The sequence below is a fragment of the Channa argus genome, chromosome 2 (assembly GCF_033026475.1).
Source record: "Channa argus isolate prfri chromosome 2, Channa argus male v1.0, whole genome shotgun sequence".
Classification (NCBI taxonomy): Eukaryota; Metazoa; Chordata; class Actinopteri; order Anabantiformes; family Channidae; genus Channa; species Channa argus.
The window spans coordinates 1,517,319-1,536,206 of NC_090198.1; the positions used below are offsets into that span (position 1 = coordinate 1,517,319).

General features: G+C 39.4%; 1 protein-coding gene and 1 long non-coding RNA gene across 6 annotated transcripts in view; one reads left to right on the forward strand and one right to left on the reverse strand.

The window, feature by feature from the left end:
• Nucleotides 1–18,888, forward strand: part of lrrk1 (leucine-rich repeat kinase 1) — a 76,997-nt gene that overhangs the window by 29,730 nt on the left and 28,379 nt on the right. For all 5 annotated transcript variants that reach the window (XM_067493930.1, XM_067493955.1, XM_067493937.1 and 2 more), the window contains 14 exons: nt 459–529; nt 1,650–1,779; nt 3,176–3,288; nt 4,957–5,171; nt 10,688–10,852; nt 12,423–12,595; nt 13,616–13,736; nt 13,838–13,997; nt 15,125–15,303; nt 15,454–15,551; nt 15,830–16,001; nt 16,098–16,267; nt 17,404–17,543; nt 18,033–18,333. In XM_067493930.1, the coding sequence (XP_067350031.1) occupies nt 459–529; nt 1,650–1,779; nt 3,176–3,288; nt 4,957–5,171; nt 10,688–10,852; nt 12,423–12,595; nt 13,616–13,736; nt 13,838–13,997; nt 15,125–15,303; nt 15,454–15,551; nt 15,830–16,001; nt 16,098–16,267; nt 17,404–17,543; nt 18,033–18,333 (2,208 nt within the window). The remainder of the gene's footprint in view (nt 1–458; nt 530–1,649; nt 1,780–3,175; nt 3,289–4,956; nt 5,172–10,687; nt 10,853–12,422; nt 12,596–13,615; nt 13,737–13,837; nt 13,998–15,124; nt 15,304–15,453; nt 15,552–15,829; nt 16,002–16,097; nt 16,268–17,403; nt 17,544–18,032; nt 18,334–18,888) is intronic.
• Nucleotides 5,017–9,695, reverse strand: LOC137108918 (uncharacterized). The gene is made up of 3 exons (XR_010912253.1): nt 7,678–9,695; nt 5,680–5,771; nt 5,017–5,141 (listed from the first exon to the last, which is right to left on the reverse strand). It is a non-coding gene; the product is annotated as an uncharacterized lncRNA (long non-coding RNA).

Below are 18,888 nucleotides of genomic sequence, written 5' to 3' on the forward strand. Positions count from 1 at the left end.
TTGGATGGTGTTAAGTCTGCAGAAAATTGGAGGAGTGTGAATTCTTTCAAAAGTGACAGACAAGCTTTTTGTTTAACCTCCATCACTTAATTACATACAAATTTAAAGGGACTAATATGTTCTCATTATTAATTGGTCAGATATTTTGACTTAGTGCTGAAATATCTGTGCAAAGCTTATTTTAAGAATCATTACATCCCTTTTGAGTAGAAGTACTTGTTGTTGCTTAAAACTAAAATAAATGATGCTTAATATTTTCTAAAATGTTACATACTATGTCATAATTTCCCTAAGATGGAGTTTCTGTTTCTTCTGTCTAATATGTTGTATTATTATGTATATTATGTAATATTTCTTCTCTTTTTTGTACACTTTATAAACACAAGCAGTTTACCTTTTTTAACAATTTATCTTTCCCCTGTGTATGTATTTGTGTTTTTTTTTTGTTTGTTTTTTAGAACCGAAGAAGGGCCAAGATTAAGGAGACTGGCCTTTCTGACTACATGGAACAGGAGGGACCCAGACCCTGGTAAATCTGCTTTATCTATATAAAACAGTTTGAACCAAAAACCCAGTAGAGTTGTTATGTAGCAGCGTTTGGTTTCTATTCATTATCTCAGTTGGTAAATGCTATTGCTTATTGCAATAGCCTCCTTCATTGTTCTCCATTTTTGCTATTCACTAACTTTTTTTGAGCAGTGTTTATTCTAGTTTAGTTAGCACTGTTTATGTAGTTGTTAATTAACCTTGTCTATATAGAGTGTGTGCATTTATAAGTGGCATACATTGGAAAGACTTCATTAATATTTTTTAGATTAAACATTTTACTTACATTTTACAATAAGTAACCGCGTGCAGGACTTTTCTTCCCAGCTCACTGCTCTACTTCAGACTTCATGATGTGCAAGAACATATGTTTCTACACAAATGGAAAAAGAAAAATACTTGTTAGTTAGACCAATTACTATCGTTTAGTTTGTATAACTGAAAGAAGTGAAAGAATTCAGTTATTGCACAGAAAAAGAGGGGGAAAATCATATGTGAAATCATATGAAACTTCACAGGTCACTCTGGTCACATTCTTTATTTTACTTTCTTTGCCATTTCAGCAAAAGAGGATGCAAAGTATTAGTAGTTGTAGTCAATTGTATAAAATTTAAACAATCTTAAAATATTCCAAACTATTTCTTTTAAATTGTGTTCAACATCCTGGTGAACAGTCTGCCTTCGTGCTATGTCGTATTGACCTTTCAAACTTGAATATCAAGGATCATTTATACCCCATTGGGTCTGGTAACATATTAGCATAATTGCTCGTATTCCTCAGGTCACACAATACTACTAATTACTGGAGTAATTGGTGGCTCCATAAGTATAGTTCTTTCTGATATAATGGAAAGGATTCAGTTATACTTCCTATTTGCAGAGCATTTGAATTTAGTTGTTAATTGTTACAAAATATATTATGTAACACTAATTCCAGTCTAATTCTGTGGAAGTTGCTGCTTAGTTTTTCTTTTTCTTTGGAACTGTTCGGGACAAATGCACCCAACCTCCATAAACCATTCTCGGTAGAAGTGATTAGGCTCTGTATCCACTTGTACTTGCTGTGTGTGTGTTTAAATGTGCATGCATTGCTGTCTTGGCAGTGTGTCCCATAGAGTTTCCCATGATTCTTCGAGATTCACTGGAAGTGCTTCTCCTAAATGACAACCTGCTGGAGAGTGTTCCCCAATCAGTGTGTGGTCTACAAAGCCTCACTGAGCTCTACCTCTCCAAGTGAGTGGCTGTCCCTGTCTGCCAACCTTCACCTGCACACTGTCCTCCGAACACTGATAATATATGTGTCTGTGTCTTTTGTCTCTTCTTAGGGTCATTTTGTCTCTAGGGGACACTTTTGTCTCAGTCAGTTCTTAAAATCCAAATGTAAAACACATTTCTGGGTGCTAGAATAGTTTCCCATAGTGTAATCCAAGGTTTAACGTAGGCAGTCCTGACACCAGAAGCCATACTCACAACAATTCTGTAGATAATGATAACTCAAGCTCCTAAGATATATTGTAGATTTAACTTTATAACCTTATAGATATCCCAGGGATAAATTGGGCTGTCCCGCACCAGCACTGTGCTCTACCTCCTGGCCCAGCCACAGCAAAGTTCCATCGCTTTAAGCATCACAACATTGGCATTTTTGATTAAATTTTGTGGCTTTAACGACTTTGTCTGAAAAACAAATGTAGAATGTAGCTCAGTTTTGGTGTCCTTAGCCATAGTTAGAGCGACTAGAGGTAATTCACTGTTTTCTTGGTCAGACTGAGCATTGATGCCAGAAGTGTAAGATCCGCTTACTCCTATTTCCAAACCTTTGGACCAACTGGTGAATAGGATTGTAGTATTATTTTGAAAGGTGCTATTTTCTGTCCAACTGTGTTAGATTTTTTGATTGATTGACAAAAACAAGATTAAATTTTACTTTATTAGCTTTATTGAAATACATAATAAAATCATCAATATTATAATTTATATAGGCAACACTGCTGCTAATATTTAGCACCTGCACTACGTAAACCAAAAACCTTTAGTTTTCATAAAGTATACAGAAATAAATGTTGATGGTTCAAACTTCAAAGGTCTTACACATGAGCTTTAGTTTTAGACAACTGCCATCATCAATTTTCAGTTAAATTTGTTGCAGATGGTAGTACGAGGAGCTGAACTGCTGTGGATAATTAAAGGTTTCTCTTTTGGTTATTGACTCTGAGGAAAACTTTCTGATGTTGGATATCATTTTGTGTAAAATGTTATGGAAAAAAATATAAAGTAACACATTTTTATGGGCTTTCTACTTGGATCAGTGCAGTTACTGAGAAGCACTGCTGTTATGTGGTCTTCTGCTACAGCTGTTTTATACAACACATTCCTAGACTTACTGAATTCTTTGGGAAGTCATGAATCTACATTTGCTGTCGCTGCCAAAAATGACTTTGGCAACACATGTTTCCATATAAGACTGTCTCTTCAAAGGCTCAGTGAAAGTCCTTGAGGTTTAAAAAGTGCAATTTGGTGAAAATAGTAGTATTTTAAGTCATATAAAAGGCACCTTTTCATTTAATTGATAGGTAGGTTTATATATCTTGTCTTTTAATCTGAATTGTATACTTTTTTCTGGGGACAGTAATCCTGGAATACGAGAACTTCCAACAGAGCTGGGTCAGCTCTCCAACCTCTGGCAGCTGGACATTGAAGACCTCAACATTACTAACGTCCCTCAAGATGTAGCAAAAGAAGGTACAGTTGAAATGTCTTCAAAGTCATTGTCGAGTAGCTATTCAAAAAGAAGTTTTGCTAAAATGTGTTAATGCTTGAATTTAATCTTTGAAAAGAAACATGTTTCCATTTGTCTTTAACCAGAGATTTAAACTGTTTTTTCTTAATGTAATCCTATATCCTGGTCATAAAATCCATTAGGAGATCCGTATCTAATGGACTTTAAATTTAAGTTAAGTGGGACAGGATGGTGAATTTGGTTGTGTGCAAAAATATCTGCACAGCTCCCTGGACAGTGGTGACATGCTTTGGTAAGGTCGAGGGATAGTCAAACAGAGAGACTATACCTGTCTAACTCAGACTGCTAAAGGCTCCTTGTAACTTCAGATCAACATACACTGAACGCTTATTAAGAAACTTTACATTTTTGTCCAAAGCCATATAGTTTAGTAACCCCTTTAGTGAATTGTGTTGAAAAATGTATATCACGTGTAATAGCTGAAAGTCCTATTGCTGTAGCCACAACCTTGGAGGGAAAGAAATTTATAGAAAAAGTTAGAGAAGGTCAAAATATACAATACAATTAGATATCTTTACAACTGGGCTATTTGAAATGGGGCATCTGCTATGTGAAAAACTAAAAGTTCAAAACTAAAAGATTTTTACATTTTATTTTCTTATTTTTGGTGTGATTAGTGATATAAAAAAGAAATGTGAACTGGGGTGTACTAAATAATGGAAAGTTTAAATATTATGAAATAAGTCAAAAGATCAACGGCTTTCGCCTTGTCCCTTCAGGAGTCGCCACAGTGGAACGTGTTCGGCATGTTGATTTGAGACGTGTTTTTATGCAGGATGCCTTTCCTGCTGTAACCCTCCCATTTTTTTTGTCCCGATTACCAAGGTCACACTTGGTGGCTGGGGGTGGCCACACCTGGTGGGGGGGGGATTTGAACCTGTGGCCTTCTGTATCCAACCCAATGCTCTACCACTGGAAGTGATGGGGGGGAAAGGAGTGAAATACTTTTCAGTTTTCATATGGTTGCTTGGCTGCTAATTAGAAAACAGTAAGCTTGCACACTGTGGACTTGTTCTTTGAAGGAAAACTTCTTATGTTAAACAGTACAGGTTTTATTATTTGTATTGTACATATATTTAATCATTTTTTTGTAGGAAGTCTCAAAACATAAAATAAGAAAATCTATAGTTCATATGTTTATCTTTTATGAAAAATCAATCTGCACAGGAAAATACTCACAGAAAGCAGAGTCTCTCTCAAAGTTGAATCAGGAAGTGTGTCTGCAAACTGTGAGGGATAATTTATAGGGTAGAATGTAGTTTTATAATTTCACCAGTCTTTTTTCCAGGATCATGTGTCTAACCTCAGGTTATCAGACTGCTTGTGTTTCGTCACCTGGCCAAGTGCTTCATGGACTGTTTATCACTTTAAATTTTGTCCAAGATCTAGAAACAAAACCAGTAATTGTGGCCAGGTCTCATTTTATTCACTGAAATGTAAAGTGCAAATATAAAGTGCTTTATTTTACATGTAAAAATGTATAGTACTTGAATAAATCTAACTACTGTAGTTTGTTTTTTGTTTCAGTGGTGGCATCTGTTTGGAGTTTCTTTGTAACTTCTTGTAAATTCCCAATTCTCAATAAATTCTTTGTCTCTCTGGTTTATCAGGCCCTGCATCTGTCCTGGCCTTCCTCAAGGCACACCTTAGAAAGTCAGAGCCTTGTAAACTGCTGAAGATGCTTGTGATTGGTCCACCAAGACAGGGGAAAACAGCCCTTCTAGAGGCTCTTCAGACTGGCAGAGCATCCCCCTTTACCCCAGCAGATTGCAGTATCTCCACCTCCACCTGGGAGCTGGACAAAGCCAGTGGAGGGAAAAACAGCGTGAGAAAAATACAGAGCACATACACAGTAACCACTGGTCAATATCACGATTGTAAATTACAGATCATAATCATATTACAATATTTTATTTACTCTAAAAAACATGGTCTGTGGTCATGTTCTGCCTGTAATTGGGTTTCATTCCTGTTCCGCACTTTTCTCCTACATTCCAAAGGCATGTATTTAGGTTAATTGGTGACTCAAAATTTCCCATGGGTTTAAATTGTTGTCGGTCTTTCAATGCAATTCAATTCAGTTCAACTTTATTTATACAGCACCAATTCACAACAAAGTCATCTCAGGGCACTTAGGCACTATAAAGATGTATAGAGAGAACCTAACAACTCCCTGTTGAGCAAGCCCTAGGCAAGAGTGGAGAGGAAACATTCCCTGTAAGAAACCTCCAGCAGAACTAGGCCTGCTTCTTACATATAAAGCTCTGAACCGTCAGCCTCCATCCCGCTTGCTTTTGTTGCTCTTTTCTTTTGTCTCTCCACTTTCCACTCACCCCAACCGTTCAAGGCAGATGACTGCCCACCCTGAGCCTGGTTGTGCTGGAGGTTTCTTCGGTTAAAGGGACTTTTTCCTGTCCACTGTTGCCTAGGGGGGAGAGGAAAGGAGAGAAGGTCAGGAGGAAGAAAGGAGGTATTTATGTGTGATAGACCAGCAAACTGTCCCGGGTGCACGTGCCTGTCATCCAAAAGCAGCTGGAACTGGCTCCAAAATCACTCCAACCCTTAACAGGAAAAGCAGTTCGGTTGTTCTGTAATTAATACATTGTTTGACCAATGAAACTGTAACTGTAACTGTAGATGGTTTTAAAACTAACCACAAAAACTCTACACAGCTTTTATTAGAGATAATCATTTATTGTTTTTTTACATACTGTGTATGTCAGCCTGTGTGGTTTCGTTGTATCGCTCTACACACACACTAAACTACTTTAAAATATACTGAAATTGTATTAGGTTCAATGGTGTTAGTTTTATTTTATTTTTTTGGTTGGTCGTTAGCTCCAATGTGTCTGACATTATTGTAATGTTGGGAAATGCCCCAGCTGAGCTTCTTGAGGCTTAGATTGATGTGTAAATGTTAGCTCACCTAAACTTTTTACCGCTATTGTTCACATCCAGCAGCTCTATGCAGTCAATGTGGCAGCTCTGGCTGCTCCAAACATGCTGTAATTTCTTATGGTAAATGTTCTGCACTTATATAGTGCATTTCTACCTATTGGCACTCAAAGCACTTTACACTACTTCTTATTCACCCATTCACACTCACAATCACACACGCACACTCATAGACCAGTGGGGGAGCTGCTATGCACCTGGCAACACTCAGCGGTTCAGTGTCTTGCTCAAGGACACTTCGACATGTGAGCGGAAGAGCCGGTAAACTGGTAAACTGGTAAACTGACTTTTGTTGAGGTTCTACTTTAAGTCCAATATTTTCAACATAGTCTGTCTAGATTATTCTTTATAATTAAGATCAAAATATTACACTTTAACATAAAATGATAAAATCATTTAATTTATTTTAGATAGATGAATAGATCAAACCTAATGATTATTGACGTTCACTTATTGACATTCACTTGATTATTGACATTCACTTGTTAAGCAGCTCACAGGGACGATGTACAGTGCAAAAAAGCAGTTTTTCAAGTCTTTACAAAAATTTAAAATAGAGTATATTGTGTGTATGCAAAAGCATTTATAACAGAAACAAAAACCCGAAAAAAAAAAACTCTCTGTCCCATGAGATAAAAGCCCTCTTCGTCTTGTTCTGTAGGGCTTTAGGTTCAGGGGTCACTCATTGTGTTATTGGACAAACACCATACCCTCCGTGTTGGCACAGTGTTCTTCACAGAGAAGTTAATGTAGTCCGTTATGCAGTTGGTCACACTGTTTGTCATCACCATGAGAGCTGCACAGTGTCTTCCGGTCTTTGGTCTGGAAAAAGTCTCTAAGTCTCTCACTGACTGATGAGGCTCAGTCAACACTTTCACAGACTTCTTCTGTGCAGGGTCTCTTCTTACCCTAGTTGTGCATTCAGCAAGCAAATCAGGTTGTGATCAGAGCGACCAAGTGGGGGGAGAGGGACAGAAGTGTATGCGTCTTTGACATTAGCATACAGCAAGTCCAGCATCTTGTTCGTCCTGGTATGTTACTTCAACATACTAAATAAAAAAACGCGAGACTGAGAGAAGAGAGCAAGGTGTAATTAAAGTCCCCACTGATCAGAAGAAGGGACAGTGTATGTTGAGTCAACAAGCGAGTCACCGCTTCAAGCAGTAATTTATATGCAGCTGCTCCATTGGCAGAGGGAGGGATGTATACATTAAACACAATGAAATGCCAAAACTACCTCGGGACGTAATAAGCTCTTATACCGATAGCAAGTAACTCAACGTCCTTCATGCAGAGTTGTTCCTTAAAAGAGATGTCCACTTTGTTGCACCATCTCTCATTAATAAACACCACCAGTCCCCCTCCTTTTTACTTACCACACTCTTTCAATCTCATGAGGCTGCACTCTCCATACCCCCGCTGCACCCGGATCAACGCCGAAAGCTTGTCCATCTTATTAGAGAGGGAACGGTCATTTCCCATAATAACAGGGTTTAAATATGGTCTATAACTCTGAGACAAGATCTCTCCTGGATATTCGGCCCCACTCTACAGCCCCTCCTTTTCCTCCGTAGTTCAGTTGGAATCTCCTGCTTCTTCGTGAGCGGCCATGTAGAGCTAAAAACTGGTCCTTTGTGTAAACAAAGGAGAACTGTCTGAAGCTGAAGGGGTCCCCCTCATGGATTCCCAAAAGAGTCTTATACAAGATCCTTTATTCATTGCCAAAATTAACTTAATATTCATTGCCAAAATGGTCCTTTAAGTGTTGGCCTTTTTGTATCCTTGGTCCTGTTCCACGTGAAAACAACTTCGCACTCAATCTCTCTAGGTTGCCCACTTGTATACTGGTCTAAAAAATAGAGCTGATCACTGTCATTCTCTGTTTTACATGCCAGGCCTTGTTCAAATGCTCTTATGAAGAGTCTATAGTCCAGTAATATTTTGAGGAGGCTCATTGTTTGCTTCCTCACACTGTTTAGCAGCATTGGTAACCAATCCTTCCTTTTTCTGCATCAAGTTTCCCTTCTTGTTCCTCTAAAGTGTATCTTTGCCTTAATGCCTCAACCATCGCTAATAAAGCTGCCTTTTCTAGTTCAGCCTTAAGGTTTACTGATGAAGCTGAAGATGGTACAGATGGCTCAGAACTTGTTTTTGATTTCCTGGATCTCCGAAAGGACGCGACAGACACACTGTCTTCAGGACTTACATCCTCACTTTTTTTATTTGCTTCCTTTATGCGCTGATGTGCCTCTTTAATCCAGCGAGCAACATCGTAACAAATTTTTTTTTTATTGAATTTGCCCTTGGCTCAAACCAGCAATGCTGATTCAATTCAATTCAACTTTATTTATATAGCGCCAATTCACAACAAAGTCATCTCAGGGCACTTTACAGAATAAAGTCAAGACTATAAAGATGTATAGAGAGAACCCAACAATTCCCCATGGAGCAAGCCCTAGGCAACAGTGGAGAGGAAAAACTCCCTTTAATGGAAGAAACCTCCAACAAAACCAGACTCAGGGTGGACGGCCATCTGCCTTGACCGGTTGGGGTTAGTGGAAAGTGAAGAGAGAAAAGAACAGAGCAACAAAAAGCAACAACAAAACATCGGGCAGGTTGGTAGGACCAGTAGCTGCACACTGGAAAACACACAGCTTCAAAGCCGGGGACACCCACAGAAACAGAGAGAGAGGGAGACAGAGAGAGGGGGACAGAGAAGGACAAAGACAGCTACGGGAGAAAACACAGAGAGTTAATGTCATACAGTGGTGACAATTGTGGGGTGAGAGGAGAGGAGATAGGGTCCCCCAGCAGTCTAAGCCTATAGCAGCATAACTATAACTAACTATAAGCTTTATTAAAGAGGAAGGTTTTAAGCCTAGACTTTAAAGTAGAGAGGGTGTCTGCTTCCTGAATTTGAACTGGGAGCTGGTTCCACAGGAGAGAAGCTTGATTGCTAAAGGCTCTACCTCCCATTCTACCTTTGGAAATTCTGGGAACCACAAGTAGGCCTGTATGAGATCGAAGTGGTCTACTGGGGTGATATGGTGCTATGAGATCTTCTGAATATGATGGAGCCTGACCATTCCACTGATCTAATTTCATTTCTTCTTCTGATTTAAACTTGGGGAGTACCTCTTTAACTGAGATATCCACCACCTCCACGCAGCAGTCTTCATCTATTAAACAAAGTATCTTGTTCTTTTTTTCTGTCATCTGGCCTAATTCGGCCTTTCTTGCATTCATCTGACTTTGCAAAGCATTCCCCATGGCCTTAAGAGTAGGCTTTACCTGTCATGTTTCCACTATAGGAGAATCAACCTCTCCTTCCATTATTATTATTATTATTATTATTGTTAGTACTCCTTCCAAGGTTAATCCATGTGTTTAGTCCATGTATTGTTGGTTACATACAAATGTAGAGGCAGTCTTACTCGTGTCCAGTGGTCCAACAATTATCCAGTCATGAAGTCGTTGTATGACAAAAACCCTGAACATTTATCTAATTCCACGTTCCACAACTGAGGTGATAACGAATTAATTCCATAGAAAACTCATAATAACCAAACGATCCACTAACACATTCCTCAAAATAATTAAACCATGTACCCCTACAGCTACACACTCAATTTTCTACTAATGCCTTATTGCTTTTTACCCTGTTTGGAGCCCATAATCGTTTCCTTGACAACTTGTTAGGCAAACTTCAAAGGCATACACAAAGGCAGTTATGTGATGTCATTGATGATGTCATCAGTACGTTTCCAGATACGCTTCCTATTTACCTTTCCAGATCACAATGTTTGTCCACGTCACAATGCAGATGTACTGACAAATGTATCTTTTACAGTGTTTCCTTGTTTTTTAAATCTGATACAGTGCACAAGACATGATAGCAGTGACAATAAATGAGTGCAACTGCTGTTGTGATGTTCACATTAAAGTATGTGAATGTCACTGACAGAATTTTCATCTTTAAAGCCTAAACATTATTAATATGTCTGTAGCCATGTGGCTGTGTTCTAATACACCAAGGTTTTCAGAAATGGAACAAAGTGGAGACATAGGGAGTTTCAAGGAATTTTGCTTTGGGGGTTCTTGACAGTTAAAATGTATACATTTGAATATCAAAACCTTCTCCCAGGCAGAGACAAACAGTGACCCTATTTATCTGCATTATCCACAAACCAATTTTCAACCAACTGTTTCATAGCAACCATTTTTTTCATCAAAATACTTTAAATCAATAGTACTCCCACTAAGGTCTGTTTAAAACTATAACAAATCACGTATTAGATCTTTAAAAAAGACTCTCATCTTTTTAAAAGACTGAGTGACTCCAGCTCCTTCTTTACAACTGACTTAGCTCTCATCTCTGACACATAGAAAGATTCGGTGGCGTTCAACGTGTGGGAGATTGGTGGTCAAGCCAGCATGTCGACAGTGAACCAGTGTTTCTTCACTGATAAGGCCCTCTATGTGGTGATCTGGAACCTGGCTCTGGGAGAGGAGGCTGTGGCCAACTTGCAGACATGGCTGCTCAACATAGAGGTGAAATGTTGTTCTTTCTGTCTCTGTCACACTCTCGCACACACACACACACACACACACACACACACTTCTGCAACTGCACCTGAATAGTGAGTGGATTAGAGTGGGGATGACTAAGATCTGTGAACAAAGTGATGGGTTTGTGTTTCTCGTGGGAGATAGCAGTGATCTCTTTTAAAGGAAAACCATGTGCTTGTCTAAATCACAAAATCCATCCACAGTGTGATGGGTGTTAGATAATGCACATTTGGAAAGTTAATACATCTTGGGTCATTTAGGTGATCGAGAACAAGAAACTATGTGACAAATAGAAACTACAGAATAAACATTTAACAGATGTATCATGTGTTTATTTTCAAATCAAACATGGGGAAATCACATCAAGATGAACAGTATGACATGTAGGATGAAGGATTTTAACTCACCTGCTGTTTACTGCTTACTGCGAAACAGAAAAGAAAATCTAAACATACAAATTACTTACTTTGTGTTGCTTTTCTAAGCATGTTGTTGGTATTGTGTGAAGTTTTGGATAGATATCCATCCTCTCTATCTCACTTGTCTGTCCACACAATAATAAATACTTTAGCAACTCCTTTCCCTCACAGGTTGGTGTTCACAGCTCTGTGTGCACGGAAAGACAAAGCAGGAGAAACTAACTGGCCATAAAAAGAGAATCAAATCTGGGAATATGCAAAACTCAACTCACAAATTGTATTTATTCTCTAGGTTTGCTATGACTAGTCATGTTGAAGCTGTTACATGGTAAATGGCTGCTTATATAGCGCTTTTAACCAAAGCGCTTTACAATGTTGCTTCTCATTCACCCATTCACACTCACACACCGATAGTGGTGGCCTCCATGAAAGGTGGCTGCAAGGTGCTCACCAATGATTCAGTGTCTTGCCCAAGGACAGCATTTGATACATAGCCAGGAGGGAATCGAACCACTGACCCTGTGGTCCCTACATGTACTTATGATGTCAAGCTGTAACAACAAGCACATGAAACCATGAAAACCCCCAGTTTTGGTGGTTGTTGTTGTTATGGATCTGCATGACTGGCGCAGCTCAGGGGTGGGAAAGGCATCGGTTTGTGTCTGTCAATTAGGCTCCAGATTGTTTTCTACCACTTTTGCAGTAGTTTAGCTCTTATAGAATATAGCACAGTAGAAGTGGAACTTACATTCCTCTGCCTCCAATTTAAACTGTGACTTCCTGCTGCTGTTAGTTGCTGCTACAGTACTGTATATCAAACAGATAATTTACCCATATTTTCTTTGATTTCTATATCTTTTAAAGTGTGTAAACTTTGTTATCAATTCGCATCAAATTTAGTGATCTTTAAAATGTATTAAGTACATTTTGACATGTTTTCTGTATACACGAAGTGCATTACTTCAACTTCAAAAACTAATTGTTGTAAATTATTTGTTGGAGGGAAATAGTTGAGTTTTTACTTAAATACAGTTTTTGGTCTTTTTTTTTGCTTATATTTATCGAATATTTCTCAACGAAAACACAATAAACTAAAATGCTTAAAAATAATTTCTCTGTGTTGATGTCTGTAGGCACGAGCACCCAACTCTGCAGTGGTGGTTGTTGGAACACATTTGGACCTCATCGACACCAAATTTCGAACTGAGAGACTGGCCACACTTCGAGCTTATATTCTGGCCCTGTGCCGGTCCCCATCAGGGGCTCGAGCCAAGGGCTATCCTGACATCACCTGGAAACACCTGCAGTAAGCACACATTTTGCCTTTTGTGTCTTTGTTTATGTTGAAAAGAAACAGCCGCATTCTTTGAGTATGTTGCCTGCGCACTGTGGAAGTCTGTCTTACAGAATGTCTATTAGCTGATAGAGTCAGTGTTTCCCCTAGAACATTTTTGAGGCATGGTGGCAGGAGGGAAATAGAGGTTTTGAATATGCACACAAAGAAATTTGGGGTATTTATTTCTCATGCAGCACCTTTGGTTGGTAAACTCCATGTAAGGGTCAAGTAAAATGGAGTGAATATTAATTAGATGTATTTATTGCATGCAAATAATTTCTCCTGCATGTCTCACTGGGGGTCTCAGTTAAAGCTCCCTGGGATGTTCCTCTTCTAACAGACTGTTTATGCTGATGGCATATACAACAGAATATTCCTACCAATCCTGCCAGTTATGGAAGATAATGTTTAACCGTGCTATTTTCATAAATATTGCTTTTAAAAAAACAAATTACATTAAAAACATAAAGTAAATAAAAATAAGTTCAACACTTTTCTATTTAAAACTTTGTTTTAAATTTGAGGCCAACAAACTGGAATTAAACATGGATATTCCGATAAATCAGATACCAACTTAAACATCCAATTAATATAATTTATTTTCACTTATGTGTGAACTTCAAAAGCACAAAATCATATTGTCAGACCTAATGTCTCTGCTCTGCATATTAAACACACTTGTAGAGCAAAGACGCCACAGAGGAGAAGACATGAGAAATGTGTACTTCAGTTGTACACAACGTCTGCCTCTTTACAATGGCTGGTTCTCATTCTTTAAATAAAAAATGGAATAGAATGGATGTAGGACAGGCAGTCAAATGTGGGCACAACATTAACAAGAAGGGCTCACGGATCCCTTTATACCTTCCCCTCGAACGTGCCTGTCGTGTAAGCATGGTAGGGGGTCTCTCTGGTATGGTGGGCCGCTATGCTTCTACCAATGTAGGGGAAACACTGAGTCTATATATGAGTGTGTTTTGTGATACTCAGTGAAGTGTCCTGTAAGTCCCTGGAGGGTTTGGATGTGCTAAAGAAGCTGATCTACCAGGTGGCTCTCTCCATGAAAGACAGCAGCAGCTCAGCTTTTGGCAGTAAATTACTAGGCCGGCTGGTGAGTTGGTCAAAAGAGTAGATTGTAAACCTTTCAAATTGATGAAGTTGATAAAATTGTCTTTATGTGAAAACAGATTTTCACCTTTTCGTCTCCACCAGATCCCCAAGAGCTACCTGACTCTTCAAGAAGCAGTGATTACAGAGAAGAAGAGGCGTGAAGCTGAAGGAGAGGTCCAGTACCTGACTGATACTCAGCTGGACTGCATCATCGAACAGAATCCAGAAAGTGACATCAGAGATTATGAGGACCTACAGACTGGTACTGGGACTTGTTCAGCAAACACCTAAAATGTGAAGTTGACTTGTCAACCAGTTGAATGTACCTAAAATAAGAAGCTCCCGATTTACAGTACATAAATAGCCCTGTCATTGTCCCTGATTGGCTGGGACTGTATTTTTACTGGGATTTTTAACTGCAAAAGTAATACTGAATTTCAAAGTGTAATCTCCTCCATTACTCACTACACAAAAAAATATCACAATAACACGCTATTAAGTGTCCACTGTTGACCATCATCGGATCTCTCCAGAAATCTAAAAAGATTTGAATGTGCTGTTGTTAAATTTAAACTGACTCCATAACACACTCAATCTCCAGTTTTGCCACTTTAACCTTGTGGTAACCATGTGGTCCTTATCACCCTGTAGGCTGTGTTTTACTGGGTAAAATGTAAAAGTATCAGCTAAAAAATGAAGGCAATTAAAATATAATCCTTTCTTTATTCAACTCTAACATGTTAGTCTCACCGAGCTGATGCCAGCTGCTCTCCGTCAGAGTGCTGCAGTGCACCTTTTTGCTGCATGGCCGACTGAAGATCAGAGTGAAAAAATGACTTGGGCACAAGTGACTGTGAGATCAGCTGCTATTTCCATGTGTCAGATATAACTACATATTTTATGGAAATGTACTGGATCACACTTTGCATCAGGAAATGCCAAATATTGAAGCAGTCAAATTGGAATATAGGTTAAAAAAAACAGGGGTAACGAGTGCTGGAGCCCATCCCAAGCTGTTATTGGTTGAGAAGCAGAGCTGACATCAGTCATTCAAGTTCAAACCTATTGGCAATTTAGAGCCACCAAAAAAAATCTAACATGGACTGTAGGAGCAAAATCAGAATATCTGAGGAAACCCTCATAGGCATGTGGGGACATTCCCATAGAAATTGAAATAAAATATAAACAGGTGCTCAATAACAAACTCTTAGAAAGATCTTGTGTGCGTATGCACATTTGGATACTAATGACAGGATGATTGACTGGTAATTGAGCCAAGTAGACTTGCTGATGTAACAAAATATTCTCCTAATTTCCCGTGTCTGCAACATTGGCCATTAGTTTTGAAGGAACATCATGTACAAAATGTTTCTATTCTTTTTTATCCAGCCATCAGCTTCCTGATAGAGACGGGGACCCTGCTTCACTTCCATGACACCAGCCATGGCCTGTGTACCCTTTATTTCCTGTGTCCTGTGTGGCTGTCTGAATGCCTGGAGAGGATCATGCACCTGAAGTCCTCTCGCTCTGTAGCCAGAAATGGAGTGATCCGAGCTGAGGACCTCAGGGTGAGAATGAGGAAGCAACTGGTAACATGGAAAAATTGTAGAACAAGCTGCAAAAACTTCAGAACAGAACTTGTCTTTGTTTGAGTGGTTTTGTGTGGTAATGATTCTGGACTTTCTGTAGTGATGTGTATGATGATATCTGTTGTACAGATGCTGCTGGTAGGAACTGGGTTCACCGAGCAGACAGAGGAACAGTATTTCCAGTTTCTAGCTAAGTTTGAGATCGCTCTGCCTGTGGCCAAGAACAGGTAAACTATGTAATCCCTTACACCCACCTAGCAAACAGCCAAATCACCATATCAACCATCACAAACATCTTAGAGTCTTAATGCAACATTCCTGTTAGCTCTGTCTCCACAGGTAGCAGCAAATAAATGATACTTTAAAAAAAGATGAAATATTAGCCAATGTAAGAGCAACCTAATTAGGAGAAACACAATTGTGGCAGAGACTAGCAGCAGGTACAGTGAACCTGAAGTTTCTTCTTCTAAACTAGATGTTCTTATATGTTTTCCTCCTTCTGTAGATATCTACTGCCCCACCTCCTTCCCCCCAAGCCAGCCATGGACATCCATGGCATCCGCCAAGAGACCAACAACACCTTGCATCGCATTTTCAAGATGAGCTTTGTTCCTGCTGGATTTTGGGAGCGTTTTATCGCCAGGATGCTCATCAGCCTCACAGAGATGGACCTGCAGGTACTGAAACCAACTCACCCTGTCTGAGATTCCCATCATTCACCAGTTGCACACTTCCAGCTTTTTACATGAACAGAAAATGTTGTATTTGTGCAGTCATTTGAGCCCAGCAGAAAGTGCAGAAGCCGGAACAACAGGAATTCTGTTATCTACAGTTTTGCTCCAACCCAGCCGAGGAATCGCTGCAGCACCTTTAGAGTGCGACGCAGCCAGACCATTTACTGGAAGGAAGGACTGCTGGTCACTTTTGATGGTGGTTATCTAAGGTCAGAGGTTGGACAAGAGGGGTATGGGTAATAATGAGACAAATGCGTAAAGTTGAACTTTGGCACATTTTACAAATTATTTTAAACAGAAACCTGCTCCAACGCTCTGTTAGTGTAGAGAGGAGAGGTAAAAGAGATGAACTGTGACTTCTTAGCACATTTTGTGTAAAGCTTACACTACTGATTAGAGAAAACAAATTATTATTGCTTGATTAGTAAGTTTTGAAAGCAAAGTTAAATTCATCATTAAAAATGGAAGGATAATAGTACATATACAAATCTGCTTAGAGCAGACTGTCCTCAAACACAGGGTGTTATAAAATCTAAGCTAGACATCTTTCTGTCCATTAGACTATGAACTTTATTTAGTTTAAACTAAACACTGAATGATCACAAACTCACGACTTGCGGTATCATCATTATCCCTGTGGCACATACACAAACTAAACTCACCAGCTAGTTTATTAAGTACGCATGTTTAACTGCATGTAATTGCAACTATCTAATCAGCCAATAGCATGGCATTGTCAAAATGATCTGCGGGGGGATGCAGCCTTTCCCAACTGTCTATCTCAGGGCAAACACAGAAAGACTTACACAGAGAGACACATTTACACCTAAGGGCAACTAAGAGTCACTAATTAAGCTAACATGCAAACCGGCGTAAGCGGGGGGAGAACATGCAAAAGGTTCACACAGAAAGGCTGCAGCTGGCCATGTATTTGAACCGGGGACATTCCAGCTGTGAGGTGGCCAGCAGCACTATCCACTGCACCACCGTGCTGCCTGTTGTTCCATTTTAGTTACTTTTGGTTATAAACCTAATATACACAACCCTTCCAGTAAACCCTTCCATATTCCATACACCAGATAGCCACAACATCACCATTGCAAGGACTGATTATTGTACCCACCAATCCTGGTGCCATAATTTATTTTGAAGTATACTGTTATTATTACGTTTTGTTTCATACATTCAAATATCATCAATGTAAAGAGAGAATCTTAAATAAAGGCAACTATTAAAAGGAAGGAGTTCTTTTTTCAAAGGACTGTTTTTTGCTGCTCCTGCTGCCCAACATCATCAGGTGTGTTTATAGACAAAATGAGGTAGTGACATTTATTTGTCTCTGCAGTGTTGAGTCATCAGATGTCAACTGGAAGAAGAAGAAGAGTGGAGGCATAAAGATCAGCTGCCAGTCAGCGATGAGAGATTTCTCTGCCATGGCTTTCATCACAGACCATGTCAACTCCCTGATTGAGCAGTGGTTTCCTGGTCAGTGCAAAGATTATTATTATTTTCAGTCGATTACAAGACCTAATCAGTTCATAGTCAATTAACATCACTAGATCATGTGTTATTTGATGGTTCCTTTGGTCTGCACAACCTATTGCTACTAGAAGCATTTTACACTGCTTCTCATCCACCCATTCACACACACACTCGCACACCAGTGGGGGAGCTGCTATGCAGCTGGCCAACACTCACTGTTAAGTTGGGGTTCAGTGTCTTGCTCAAGGACACTTTGACATGTGGCCGGAGGTGCCAGGGATCGAATCAACAACTGTTCTGCGTCATGTGCCACAGTCGCCCCATTCATGTCTCATATGTGCTTCTAAATATATAATTAAAGAACGAAATTGTGTAGTCTTCAAATAAAGCACAAACTCAAACATGACCTGTGTTTGTTGTTAGAAAATGAGCAGGTCCCTCATTCACTGTAGAGTGAATATACATCATATACGTGTGTCTTGTCTCTTGCAGCTTTGACAGCCAGTGAGAGTGATGGGAGTCTCCTCATAGAGCAGTATGCTCCATGTTCACTCTGTGATTCACTGGGCCAACAGAAGAGCAAGCTTTCATCCAGCCAGTTTGACCAGGCTGGAGAAAGTGGAGGACACAGAGGAGATGACAGAGTAGAAACAGGGCTTCATTACTTTAATATGGAGGACTGTGTGTTGGCCGCAGTGGAGAAGGACCACATCGTCTGTCCTCAGCATCCTGACCAGCCTGTCCCCCTTCAGGAGCTGGTCCCAGAACTCTTCATGACTGACTTCCCAGCACGGTAAACTCTCACCTTCTTTAAGCTTTGTCTTGGTGCTACTAAATCAGCCAAAAGTTACTTGTGCTTAAATACAAGATGATATTAATTGGAGTATTGGCCATTCTTTGGTCAATTATGATAACACTGTCGGCTGAACCTTTCTGGAGAATTAGTTAATGTTCATGGTAAAAAGTCAAATATTCAAGATTATTCTATTATTATGCATTTTGATGCAGCTATCTAGCTACTTTTAGTGTACCAGAGTCCCTGTACTACATGGCTTCCCTGCTTTTAACCCCAGCTCTAAACCCAGTCCCATACAAAGTTGCTAAGAAATCTGGGCAGTGTAAAATGATGGTACACTGGTAAATCTTGGTCTTTTTCTTTGTGTCTCTTTACCAGGCAACTCAGACCTAATGGTGTATGTATGTGAATACTGATCAGTCAGTTATAATTTGACATTGCCTTTTAAGCCAACCAAGGCATGAATTAAAACAAGAGCAATGGGATTTCTGTTCTCTTCTTTTCTAACATTCCAGAGAAAGAAATTGAAAACAAAAATGTTTCAAATATAAA